At 49.4% G+C, this 12,952-nt stretch overlaps 3 protein-coding genes across 7 annotated transcripts in view; all 3 read right to left on the bottom strand.

Annotated features, from left to right (window-relative positions):
- LOC106809463 (vitamin K-dependent protein C-like) overlaps positions 1 to 2,872 on the bottom strand; it is a 3,891-nt gene extending 1,019 nt beyond the window's left edge. Inside the window, exons 1-3 of the mRNA XM_014812544.1 lie at positions 2,783 to 2,872; positions 2,180 to 2,252; positions 1,500 to 1,704 (exon numbers count right to left, since the gene is read on the bottom strand). Of these exons, the coding sequence (XP_014668030.1) occupies positions 1,500 to 1,704; positions 2,180 to 2,252; positions 2,783 to 2,817 (313 nt within the window). The 5' untranslated portion in view covers positions 2,818 to 2,872. The remainder of the gene's footprint in view (positions 1 to 1,499; positions 1,705 to 2,179; positions 2,253 to 2,782) is intronic.
- The window catches only part of LOC106809462 (troponin T-like), a gene marked incomplete at both ends in the record, with an annotated part of 30,058 nt that continues 17,554 nt past the window's right edge, over positions 449 to 12,952 (bottom strand). The window contains 3 exon segments of the mRNA XM_014812543.1: positions 449 to 585; positions 793 to 948; positions 1,222 to 1,360. Coding sequence (XP_014668029.1) covers positions 449 to 585; positions 793 to 948; positions 1,222 to 1,360 — 432 coding nt within the window.
- The window catches only part of LOC106809465 (troponin T-like), a 13,855-nt gene continuing 7,970 nt past the window's right edge, over positions 7,068 to 12,952 (bottom strand). The window contains exons 5-7 of one of the 5 annotated variants that reach the window (XM_014812550.1): positions 11,814 to 11,894; positions 9,845 to 10,044; positions 7,068 to 7,622 (exon numbers count right to left, since the gene is read on the bottom strand). In XM_014812550.1, coding sequence (XP_014668036.1) covers positions 9,889 to 10,044; positions 11,814 to 11,894 — 237 coding nt within the window. In that variant the 3' untranslated portion in view covers positions 7,068 to 7,622; positions 9,845 to 9,888. Of the gene's footprint in view, positions 7,623 to 8,262; positions 8,464 to 9,844; positions 10,045 to 11,305; positions 11,387 to 11,813; positions 11,895 to 12,952 lie in introns of all 5 variants that reach the window. The other 4 variants (XM_014812547.1, XM_014812548.1, XM_014812545.1 and 1 more) reach the window with 4 other exon arrangements.

The following is a 12,952-nucleotide window of genomic DNA, read 5'->3' as shown; positions in this document are numbered from 1 at the left end:
ATGCATGTACAACTAAACCGAGCTTACAAGAGGTGTATACTCATTTGTGATCATCAGCAAATTTATATATCGCCACTATTAACACATTATTATTTTCCCCGCGTTGACCGCAGGAAAGCGTGTGTATTTAATTTGCCGATTTTGCGATTTTCATGTATGTGTGTATACGTGCATGCGTACATGCATGCGTACTTGGCTGCGCATTTGTGTGATTGCATGAAAATACAAGTCCTGAGGGTATCAACGTTCCAGACAACAAATATATATATATAGAGAGAGAGAGAAAAAGAGAGAGGGAGAGAGAAAGAGATTAAATAAAAGTATACATGGTTATTACGTATACATCAGTGGAGAAGGTATCTCACAAGAATTTAATTATGACTGCCTAAAAAAATAAAATAAAACAAAACTTTCGCCATAGAGCCAGAATTCAGTAAGGTGGCGCTACCTAGCGTGCAGCTCCGCGGCCTTTTCCTTGAGGCGGGCGGCATCCCAGCCGGAGACGTTGCATGGGCGCACCCTGGTCTTCATGTAGGCGTTCTTCTCCTCCTCCACCTGTTCCTTGGTCTTCTTGCCACCAAGAACCTGCGAGACGAATGAACGGGAGAGATAAAGATGGTGCGAGACAGGGAGAGTGTGCGCGCGAGAGAAATAGCGAGTGAGAAACACAATCAAGTTATATTCGCTATATATACACTCAATAGGCGTATTATATAGCTGTATTTAATATCCCCACGCAGCGAAAACGGCGAAACGTGTATTATTCCTGCCGATAGATGGAAACCTGCTCACCTTCTTGGCGCTCACACCGCTGCCCTTCTCGATGACGTAGTTGGGTGAAGAGGCGACGTCAGTCTGGCCGGTGACACCCATCAGCTCCATGCGACGGCGCTCGGCCTCGGCCTTCCTGCGGGATTTCTCCTCGTCCCTCCTCTTGTTGATCTCTTCCTGCAAGCAAACGTGAACCGCACTCGTCAGATCAAACTACATGCGTGGTCAAGAAATTCTACTAGAGCTGAAATAATGGTCTCGTTGCTTGCTCGCAACGTAAACGTAAGACAATTATATATATATATATTTATAATGGTAATTAAACAAATGGTAAAGTCCACTTGTGTCAGCCTGATTGCCTTGTATGTTTGTCATTATGAACTCCCCGTATGTCCACACGAACTTCCCGTATATCGGCTGTAACTTCCCGCATGTGCAGTGCGCTCTCACCTCCTCAATCTGCCTCTGCGCCTCCAGAACTCTCCTCTGCTCGGAGTAGCGCACCTCCTCCTCCTCTCTCTCTATCCTGCGGGCGGACTGTCTCTCCTTCAGCTTCTGCAGTTCCTCGGCCTCTTTCTCACGCTCGATCCTGAAGAAAGAAAGAATGAAGAACGGAGTGCATGAAGAATCATTGTACGCGTGAGTGAGCGTAACGAGGTGTGCATGTGTGTGTGTGTGTGTGTATATATATCATCGTGTGTCCCGCGCGCCGCCGGCTCGGCTTTTACCGGTCCTTCCCCAGCCGCTGACGGTTGCCTCCATGCCCGCATACTCTGCCGCCTCTGCTCGCTTGCCCGTGTTTATGGTGATGGGCGCGAGTACGGCCGGCTTGATGCTGTCCGTGTACGTGACCGGAGCCATCAGCTGCAGCAGTGCGACGTCATTCTGAAACGTCGCCGACGAGTAGCGAGGGTGCACGATGATGCGCTCCACCTAGCGGATCCGGAGAGAACGAACGTGAGGAGTGAACGCGCGGTAGGGTTCACGTGTTAGTGTTAGTATTAGTATTAGTATTAGTATTATGCAGACATTACGTATATGAGTAAGAAACGTATCCTTAGATTTAGATATGAGTTCTCTTTATATACCCGCTCTATAGAATGGAACTCTTGTGGTGAGATGCACAACCTATATAAGTAAATGCGCTGCTGAATGGACACACTAGTTCTATTGTCCATTCCTTTGTTTGTTAGTTCTGATCGTTTGCTCTATCGCTAGCTCGCTCGCACGCACGCACGCACGCATGCACGCACGCTCGCTCGCTCACCCACACCTTCTCGCGACACATCCATTCCGTCAATCACCCATTCATTCATTCTAACACTCGCCACTGCTTAATCAATTCATCGATTAATGGAATTTCTACAGATTTAATCGGTCACGTGTGATACCCATGTAGTGTACTCACGAGGGACACCGTGCTCGTTTCGTAGGCCGAACTGCCAAGTCGCACTGTGAAGAAATCCGGCACGTCCTCAAACCTGAAAGACAGAACACAACACGTGTAGCACGGGGAAAATAGCTACACATGTGCGTTAGGGGAAGAAAGGAAGGGAGAAGAGAGGGTACTTTCGTTAGGGGGAACGGCGGATCACTCACATGTCGGGAAAAGCAAGAGGAGGAGAGTCGAAGGAACAGGAAGTGGAACAGAAAGGAAGGAGTAGAATGGAGGGGAAGGGACTGGGAAGAGGAGGACATAGTAGGAAGGGATGGAGGGGAGGGTGGGGAGGAGAGGTGAGAGGAGGGGAGGGAAGTGGGGGCAAAAGGAGGGGAAGAAAGGGGAGGGAAGGAGGAGCATTGACGTTACGGAAAAGGGTGAGCACACCACCTTTCACTCACACACCACTTCACTCAACCTCTGACGGGGAAAGGAACGGGAGGGAGTGGGAGGGAACAGGACGAGAGAGGGGAAGAAGGACGGATTGGGTATAGATGGGGAGGAGAGGGCAGAAATGGGAAGAGGAGAGGACGTAGAGAAGGGTGGAGGAAAGAGGAGCGGAGGGGTACTCACCCTTGCACGCAGTGTGCGGCCGTCAATATAAACATATTATGGATGAGCGACCCTCCACAGATGAACTCCCCGTATCTGATGATGGCTGCCTGCAACGAGACCGTACTTATATATTATATAGACATCTCACTACCCCCCGCTCTCGCTCTCCCCCTCTCTCTCTCTTCCTCTCTCTCTTCCTCTCTCTCTCTCTCTCTCTCTCTCTCTCGCTCTCTTTCTCTCTCTCTTTCTCTCTCTGAGTCTAATCTAAACAGTTTTAGCCTACTGTTAATGGTATTCGCCAAATGAATTTTATTCTAGTAAAGTTACTTCTAAACGAACGGTCCTCATTGGACGTCAAGCAGCGCGCATGCGGGATACGTATCTCAAGTCTCGTTCTTCAATGATGATCTTGCGTGAGTTCGGTCCATACTTACCGCGCTTGGTAAAGAAAATTCGTCGGACTGTAGATAGGATGTCGACGCAAAAAGATAATACCCCCCACAAAAATCTACTGAGAAAGATCGAATTGAAAAAAAATCTCGAAAAGCAATCTCTTTGGTGCGAAGATGAGGCGTACACCTACGTGACACGTGACGCGTGGCGAGGTCGGTGAACGTTGATATAGTTGCGCACCTTCGTGACCTTCTCTGACCTACCTAGACATTGCACGCGCTGCGTACGTCCTGATACTTCTGTGGTTGTTAGTCATTCATACTAAGGCTCGTGAAGAAAGAAGGCGGCGGCGTCTGCTACCGCGCACGACGACGTACCTACTATACACACACAGATCATGCACGCGGCTTCCAGGGGGGCAGTTTATCTCCGCCGCACGTCTTCCGTAGGGGTAGGGAATCGCGGTAAGCCGGGGGCGGGAGCTGGCAGGGAGCGGCAGCAGGAGCCGGCAGATTCGAGCTCGTTCGTAGCCGGTGGCCTGCAGGCATCTTTTCCGACTTGTGTCACCTCCGGCGGCGCGCAGCGGCTAAAACGAGCAGGACGATAAATTCGTGAGTTCGTGCACGTAAGCCATCCCTCTGTGCGCATCGCAGCGCCCTCTATATAAAGGCATGCGTGCGGCCTGCCGAACGATTACGCCGCGATCGCTTACTTTTTCGTAGCAGGGGAAGTAGTAAGCAGATAGGTAGCGTGGATCGATGTCGCTTAGACTAAAGCTCAGCGCCGCATGGCGGCAAGAAAGGTTTAGCACGTCTGGATGCAACTGATACATGCCTTCGAGAATGTTTGAAGAGAGGGGCAAACGCGCAATGACGTCGGTAAGAAAACGCTGCGTAAATTCACTGCGTTCTCTGCGACGCGCGCTGCTGCGATGACGTGCTCTTAAAAGGGAATTACTTATGGTTTAAGATATCGCATAGCGTCCGTGGCGCCCTCCTACACGAGAGTAGCACGGCATTAAAAGACTGATCACATTTCCTGCTATTTTCCGACAAATAGAATTCCACAGTTTCGCAATTTTCGGAGGGCACAGAGAGGCGTCAAATAGAAACCAAAACATCTGTTTTACGGGCTGAACGTTTCCGAGCACGATCGCCTAGTAAAATAATGAAAATTTCATAGTATGGAAACAACATTCTTTTTACCATAACTTAGCGTAAGCAAACAAATAGCTTCCTAAGAGAAATTAAGTTGGAATGAAAGGTGATTAGACTCATTGTTATACGAATATAACGCTTTCAAATTACGCTACATAGTTTTGAATGCTTTTGAAAACTTTCGGAATACGTTGTAAGTTAACGAACATTTGACGTGAAATCGCATTAAATTATTACTCTAGTAACGTCAAAAATCTGTGCTTCGTAGAATCCCGCGTATATATACACATATAACACATACAACGTTTAGATCTACAGCGCCTAACTGGGTAGCGGTATTATGGGTTAATGGACTTTGCCGGTTATGTCGATCTTACAAAAACACGTATAAATCCAGCCGAAATAAAAATTGCAATCCACGAAAAACGTCTACGCCGGAAAAAAATTTAAGATCAGGCGAAGCCAGCGTGGATGGAAAAAACGACGCTGCGATTTGCACTGCTGATCGGGAGTATAATAAAAAACAAAAGTTCGTTTTATTCCTCCGATGTGATTGCCAGTCGAATTTGTCTGCAGCTGCGACACCGGAAGTCGAACGTCACGTAATGTTTGCGCAGCTTCTTCTCGTGACATCGTGCAATGGACGTCGGCGGTTCGTGAAAAAATCGGACTCAGCGAGATACCGATCTGGCTCGTTTTAACATTTCCTTATTTTCTCTTCGTATGCTCGCCGAGACAGTGCGTTCCCTTCGGTTTAGAAACAGATTCTTTACGCTTCTTCCATCAACGATCTTCTGTCAACCTTGCTCTCGTGATTTGCTCGCCTACATGAATCTTCGGCTATAAAAAACAACATCACTAACCAACATCAAAAACGGCAGGCCTCGCAAAAAGGAAGAGGAAGTTGATGATCGAGGCGAAATTCTGGGCGTCGGTCGCGAACGTCTGATCTGCCCTTGGCGCTGGCGCTCCGGGCGTGACCCTAAGAGGGCTGGCGTTGTGAACGGCCGACGCTTGCCTGCCGACAGACAAGGGCTGTCTAGCTGGGGAAAAACAGAGGACGAGCATGCAAACACGCTTAGATGGGTATAGTGGGGTGAGGGTGGCGTAGAGGGCGGTGGTGGTGGAGAAAATAGAAAGCACACAAAAGTTGCCCGGGGAGCCACCCCACATCAACAACGCCTCTCCGTCCAGCCACATGCCCGATAGCAGCCGCCCCTCAGCGGCGCGCTGGGAAGACACAGCACCACGCATCCAGAGCACTCCGGAGTATGACGGGGTACCGTTACTCTGGTTACAGCTGTCTTCTCTCATCATAAGGACCTGAGGTCTACGCGGCGAATCAAAATTTGCTCGACGTGGGCTTAATTTTAGGCTGTTGGTAAGATGCAAGAGGAGAGTCGAGGCGCTTGTGGAGAGACTATCAGTGTATGCAGGGTGCGCGATTTATCTCTTGCCAGGTTCAGCAAGAGACGGACTCACCTCGCCTTCGACATCCGCGTACGCGGTTCGCGTGGCCGCCACGTTTGCTTTGCGAAATCCGCCGTTTTGCAGCGTGCGATAAACGAAGCGCTGCGGCTGTTTCTGACGGTCGCCCATTGCGCAACGTGAGTTGTCTTCCCTCACCGACAGCGAACGCGAAATAAACGATCGCCCGAAGTGCTTAAAACGAACTGACGTGTCATTGCTGGCTGATGCCGTCGCGCTTGGCGACGGTTGTCGACGGTTGGCGGCGATGACGCGCCGAACAGATTGCGAGCCAGCGCCACCAATTGTGGCAATGACGCCAATTGTGTTTAACCGGACTAACAGTGCAATTTTAGTTGCTTAATAATCTTCTAAATGGAGGCAGATGGCGGCCACATGCTACAGCGTCCGCGGTTTGCTAGCTACTAACTCTACGCTCGACTACTGATGGCAAACACGCGTAGCTTACCTGCGACGCGAGAGATAGAGACGCCGCAATAATATGGCGTGCTCTAGCCGATACCGATCTGCGTTCGTCCGCTAGGGTGACGCGCGGCAACTAGCGGCGTTACCATTGGCGACTCGGAGAACGCTCGCGCGAACTGCAGTCGGCTGATCGTTCGCGCGGCGGGCATGCGCAGGAAGTGCCGGGAATGCTCTCCAACTTGCTGACCGCGGATGCGTTCGTTATTCTAACGCGTTATTATCTGATCACTCGCCAGGCGGCGCCATTCGCGTCATGCTATTGAGTATGCATATCCCGTGATACAGGGTTATGAGGTGTCGCGGCGCTATCTACGTTCCATGCTAGCAATGCTGCAGTAGTTACTGTATATTACTCTCACACTCGTGCTGGCACTGACGGCACGATAGTGTCACGCCAGATGCCACCAGAGCTGGAGGGTGCTGCGCCTCTCTCTTTCTCCTTTTTTCACGCTCTCTCTCCTCTCTCTCTCTCTCTCTTCTCTCTCTCTCTCATCTCCGCTCTCTTTCTGTTAGTCTGTCTCTATCTCTTCCGTCCTCTTTGTTATTTTCTCTGATTCTCTGTCACTCTGTCACACACTCTATCACCCTTCCTTTCTCTCTATCTTTCTCTTGTATGTGTGTGCCTGTGTGTGTGTGTGTGTGTGTGTGTGTGCGCGTGCGTGCGTGCGAGCGCGCGCGCGCGCGCGCGTGTGTGTGTGTGTGTGTGTGTGTGTGTGTGTCTGTATGTGTGTTCGTGTATTTAGCGCTATCCTCTTCCAGTAAACCTCAGTATTCCTCGTAAAATTACAAAAGTGGATAAGTTTGAGATATAAATGCCAAATAAAACTTTATTCGATATGTTTAACACAACATTGTTTGATAATAAGCTAATCGAAAAACTACAACTGATAATTAGTTGAAGTTGCTCGCACAGTTCGGCGAGGCAACACGGACTTTTACACAACGCTAGAGTTGCGAACAGCTAGCTATACTGTTTACTATACGTATGAGATGGATCGATGCCCAGGCATATGTGTGAAGAGACACTCGCTGAGACAGGCATCAACGATACGAAGATGTGTGAGTGTTGGTGAGGGGGGGGGCAGATCCAGTTCGGGTCGAACAACAAAATACGCTCCTGGCTGCGAATACCCGTTACCAGCTATCAGCCTTTTGGTTTTACGCGGCCTCCCCGTGTGTTAGCTGGCGTTAGGACTCAGCGGCGAGAATAGTCTTTGTTTGCGACCGATAGATGGCGATGGTGGCGCCCGGTGTGAGAAGCGAAGGAAGCGGCAGAGGAAAATCCGGTCGGTCTTGTTGCTGGAATCCTGTCACAGCTGACGTCAAAGATACGAAGATGGACGGAAAGAGACGACCTGTGAAGGCAAGGCACGTGGTTAAAATCCCCGTAAAGCACAGAGCGAGTGAGACTTCACTGTATATTTCACGGTGAACATTTACTGTTGCGTTATTTGACAATCGAGAAAAATGTCTGTTTTAGAGGAAAAGTAAAGTTCCCCTACGCTGTTTCGTAACGCTTTATGAATTATCTGTAATTATTATTTGTATATTTTCCTTGATTATTGATTATTCGCACATTTCATCGATTTCAAATGACGCTTACACGTGCGTTACAAGCCATGTATCTTGTTATTATGCATAGAATCGTAACCGTAATCCTACGTAAAATGATCTAATATCTCATCTTAGAATTTATATTTTAAGTTCCAGCCAGGAAATGACGTCATGAGGTCACGATGACGTCATATGGCGTACAGCTAGATGTCAGCGAAACCTTTAATACTGCTGACGTCATATACTTACGGTGACGGGTCACATACCCGACGAAGAAATACGTGGACCCTCATACTTGTTCCCGTGCACGCGCGTTTTCTCACTCCACAGCTCGATCAAAAACAGAGATTCTCTTTCACGCGTTTTTGTCTCTCGCTCTCTCTCCGTTTATCTCGCCCTCATAACATCCAGCGTATACGCAAGGCGCCCACAGTAACGTACCTATAGACACACTAGGGGCGGGCAACGCGTACAGAAGCAGCAGACCTAGGCTTCAACATCCATCGGCGCAGGCTCTTCTGGTGCCGGTGCGGGCTCCTCCTCGGCGGCAGGGGGCGCTGCAGGCTCGTCTTCCGGTCCGTCATAACCCGGTGGCTTCCACACTTTGCCCTCCCTGTTGATATCCGGCGGCGGCTCTATTTTCTATACCGATGGGAGGGACAGACAGAGAGAGAGAGAGAGAGAACTTAAGGACCTTTGTACCCATCGTACGCGCATGCGCGTGCGCAGTCAGCGCCGCGCAGGGGATGAGGCGACAACGCGCCGGTTGCGCCACCTACCTTGTTCTATCAAAAATACGGCGATGAGATAGAAAAACAAAACCAACAAAAAATTTAAAGAAAATGTCGACTGTCCACGACGTCTCCGTAAAAAATAACAGGCGGGATCTTCTTAAAGGGAAGATGCGTTGTTTTATATCGTATTAATAACGAGGGTCATTCGGGGGCGAACGAACCTGTAAGAATAACAAAGAAATGCATGCGGAATCGTATGAATTGCACCGGAAGCGGAAGTGATGTGTTCTACATCTGCTCATGCGACTGCAACGCGCGAAAAAGCACAAAATAGTTGTTATTATTATCATTATCATAGGGCGTGCATACCTGTACCTGTGAGAAATAAGATAAGCAGGCATTAGTGTAGTAGCATGGGGCATATGTTACGGCCATGCTCATTAAGATGTTACCTAGGTAAGTACGAGTGATAACCCAGAGTGGGGGGGGGGAGGCGAATGCAAATATCCCGCAATATCTAGTACAGTGCATGACTTTATCGCATGCATATACGCATGAGTGTTACAAGTTATGTCTATTGCAAAACAGATCAATATTATCAGGAGTTAATAATGACAAATTATCATTATTAACTCCTGATACTATACGTACAATGTTAACGATTAGATGAGCATTAATAAGCTCTCGTGAATGAACTTCCCTTTCGCGTTGCGAGAGGGCACTAGTTACGGTTACACGCAGTCCGTTCAGGCGGGTTTAGTGAATTGTAAAAATCGTCTGCTTTCACACGTCGTCGATGACGTAACGGAGTAAAGAGTTAATCTACACGTTTTAGCGCTACCTGTTAATGTATTCGCAAATGATTTTATTCTAGTAAAAGTTATTCTAAGCGCCGCTCATGACGTCACAGCGCGCATGCGGGATACGTTTCAATCTTCGTTCTGTCATGTGATCTTGGTGTTCGTCCATACTTACCCGCGCTGTAAGAAAATCTCCGACTGTAGATAGATGTCGACGAAAAAATAAACCCCCCAAAAAAAATCTACGAGAAAGATTCGAAATTGAAAAAAAATCTCGAAACATCTTTGGTCGGAAGATGATCGTACCTACGTGACACGTGACACGGTGGCGAGGCGGTGACGTTGACTATAGTTCGCGACCTTCGTGACCTTCTTGACCTACCTAGAATGCACGCGCTGCGTACGTCTGATCTTCTGTGGTTGTTACGTCATCATACTGGCTCGAAGAAAGAAGGCGAGCGGCGTCTGCACCGACGCACGACGACGTACCTACTATACACACACAGATCATGCACGCGGCTTCCAGGGGGAGTTTACTCCGCCGCCACCTCTTCGTAGGGGTAGGGATCCGGTACCGGGGCGGGAGCGGCAGCAGGAGCGGCAGCAGGAGCGGCAGATTCGAGCTCTTCGTAGCCCGGTGGCTGCCAGATCTTTCCGACTCTGTTCACCTCCGGCGGCGGCGGCAGCGGCTAAACGAGCAGACGATAAACGTGAGTTCGTGACGTAACATCCCTCTGTGCGCTCGCAGCGCCCTCTATATAAAGGCATGCGTGCGGCCTGCGGATTCCGCCGATCGCTTACTTTTTCGTAGCAGGGGAAGTAGTAGCAGTAGTACGTGGTCGATTCGCTTAGACTACGCTCAGCGCGCATGCGGGCAACAAGGTTTAGCCGTCTGATGAACTATACATGCTTCGAGAATGTGTGTGAAGGAGAGGGCAACGCGCATGACGTCGGTAGAACGCATGCGTAATTCATGCGTATCGTCTGCGACACGCGCGTGCTGCGATGACGTCATCTACAAGGGAATTCTTAGGTTAGAATATCGCATGCGTCCCGTGGTCGCCTCCCTACACGAGACGTAAGCATCGGCATTAGAAAGACTGACACATTTCCTGCTATTTCCGAAAAATGAATTCCACATTGCAATTTTCGGAGCGAAAGAGGGCGTCAAATCAGAAAACAAACATCTGTTTACGGTGAACGTTTCGAGCACGATGCGCCGTAGAAAATAATTGAAAATTTCATAGTATGGAACAACATTCTTTTTACCATAACTTAGCGTAGCAAACAAAAATAGCTTCTAAAGACAAATTAAAGTTGGAATGAAAGGTGATTAAGCTCATGTATACGAATATAAACGCTTTCAAATTACGCTACATAGTTTGAATGCTTTTGAAAACTTTCGGAATACGTTGTAAGTTAACGAACATTGACGTGAAATCGCCATTAAATTTTATCTAGTAACGTCAAAATCGTGCTTCGTAGGCATACGCGTATATATACACAATATAACACATACAACGTCTAGATCTACAGCCTAACTGGGTAGCGGTATATATGGGTTAATGTGACTTTGGGTTATGTCGATCTACAAAAACACGTATAAATCCAGCCGGAAAAAAATGCAATCCACGAAAACACGTCTAGCGCCGAAAAAAATTAAGGATCAGGCCGAAAGCCAGCAGTGGATGAAAAAACGACGCGCATGCATGTGATCGGGAGTAAATAAAAAAACAAAAGTTCGTTTTTTATTCACTCCCGATGTGATTCCAGTCGAATTTGTCTGGCAGCTGCGACACCGGAAGTCGACGTCACGTAATGTTGCGCAGCTCTTCTCGTGACGTCGTGCAATGACGTCGGCGTTCGTGAAAAATCGGACCAGCGAGATACCGATCTGGCTCGTATTTACATTTCGCTTTTTTCTCTCGTATCTCGCCAGACAGTGGTTACCTTCGTGAAAAGATCTTTACGCTCTCCATAAGATCTTCTGTCAACCTGCCTCTCGAATTTGCTCGCTACATGAATCTTCGGCTATAAAAAACAATCACAACAAACCAAACCAATCAAAAAACGGCAAGCTCGCAAAAGGAAGAGGAAGTGATGATCGAGGCGACATCTGGCGTCGGTCGCGGGAAACGTCGTCTGCCCTTGGGGGCGCCCGTGACCCTAAGGAGGTGCTGCGTTAGTGAAGGCGACGCTTGCCTGCGACAGACAAGGCTGTTAGCTGGGGGAAAACAGAGACGAGCATGCAAAACGCTAGATGGGTATAGGGGGTGAGGGTGGGTGAGGGGGTGGGTGGTGGAAGAAAAGAAAGCACACAAAGTTGCCCGGGGAGCCACCCCAACATCAACAACGCCTCTCCGTCCGAGCCACATGCGAGAGCAGCGCCCCTCAGCGGCGGCGCTGGGAAGACACAGCACAGCATCAGAGCACTCCGGAAGATGACGGGGTACGTTACCTTCCTGTACAGCTGTCTTCTCTCATCATAGGACCTGAGGTCCACGCGGCGATCAAATTTGCTCGACGTGGCAATTTTAGGCTGTGTAAGATGCAAGAGGAGAGTCGAGGGGCTTGTGAGAGACTATCAGTGTATGCAGGGTGCGCGATTATCTCTTGCAGTTCAGCAAGAGACGGACTCCACTCGCTTCGAGCATTCCGCGTACCGCCGTTCGGTGGCGCCACCGTTTGCTTGCGAAATCGCCGTTTGCAGCGTGCGGATAACGAAGCGCTGCGGTTGTTTCTGACGGTCGCCATGGCAACGTGAGTTGTCTTCCCTCACCGAACAGCGAACGCGAAATAACGAATCGGAGTGTAACGAACTGACGTCATTGCTGCTGTGCCGTCGGTTGGCGACGGTGTCAACCTGGCGGCGATGACGCGCCGACAGATGCGAGCAGCGCCACCAATTGGTGCAATGACGCCAATTGTTAACCGGACGTAACAGTGCAATTTTATTGCGTTAATATCTTCTAAATGGAGGCAGATGGCGCCACATGCTACAGCGTCCGCGGTGTTGCTAGCTACTAACTCTACGCTCGAACTACGATGGCAACCACGCGTGGCTACCTGCGAACAGGAGAGATAGAGACGCCGCATATATGCGTGCTCTAGCCATACCGATCTGCGATTCGTCCGCTAGGGTGACGCGCCGGCCAACTAGCGCGTTACCATGACGACGAGAACGCTCGCACGAACTGCAGTCGGCTGATCGTTCGCGCGCATGCGCAGGAAGTGCCGGGAAACTGCTCTCCAACCTTTGACCGCGGATGCGTTCGTTATTTTAACGGTTATATCTATCACTCGCCAGGCGGCGCCATCGGTCATGCTATGAGTATGCATATCCCCGTTATACAGGGTTATGAGGTGTCGCGGCGCTATCTACGTTCCAATGTAGCAATGTGCAGTAGTTACTGTATATGTACTCTCACAACCTCGCTGCTGGCACTGACGGCAACGTAGTGTCACGCCAGATGCCACCAGAGCTGGAGGTGCTGCGCTCTCTCTTTCTCTTTTTCACGCTCTCTCTCCTCTCTCTCTCTCTCTCTCTCTCTCTCTCTCTCTCTCTCTCTCTCGCTCTCTTTCTGTTAGTCTGTCTCT

Source organism: Priapulus caudatus, unplaced genomic scaffold (genome assembly GCF_000485595.1).
Source record: "Priapulus caudatus unplaced genomic scaffold, Priapulus_caudatus-5.0.1 Scaffold356, whole genome shotgun sequence".
Taxonomy (NCBI): domain Eukaryota; kingdom Metazoa; phylum Priapulida; class Priapulimorpha; order Priapulimorphida; family Priapulidae; genus Priapulus; species Priapulus caudatus.
This window is presented reverse-complemented; position numbering and strand designations above follow the sequence as displayed.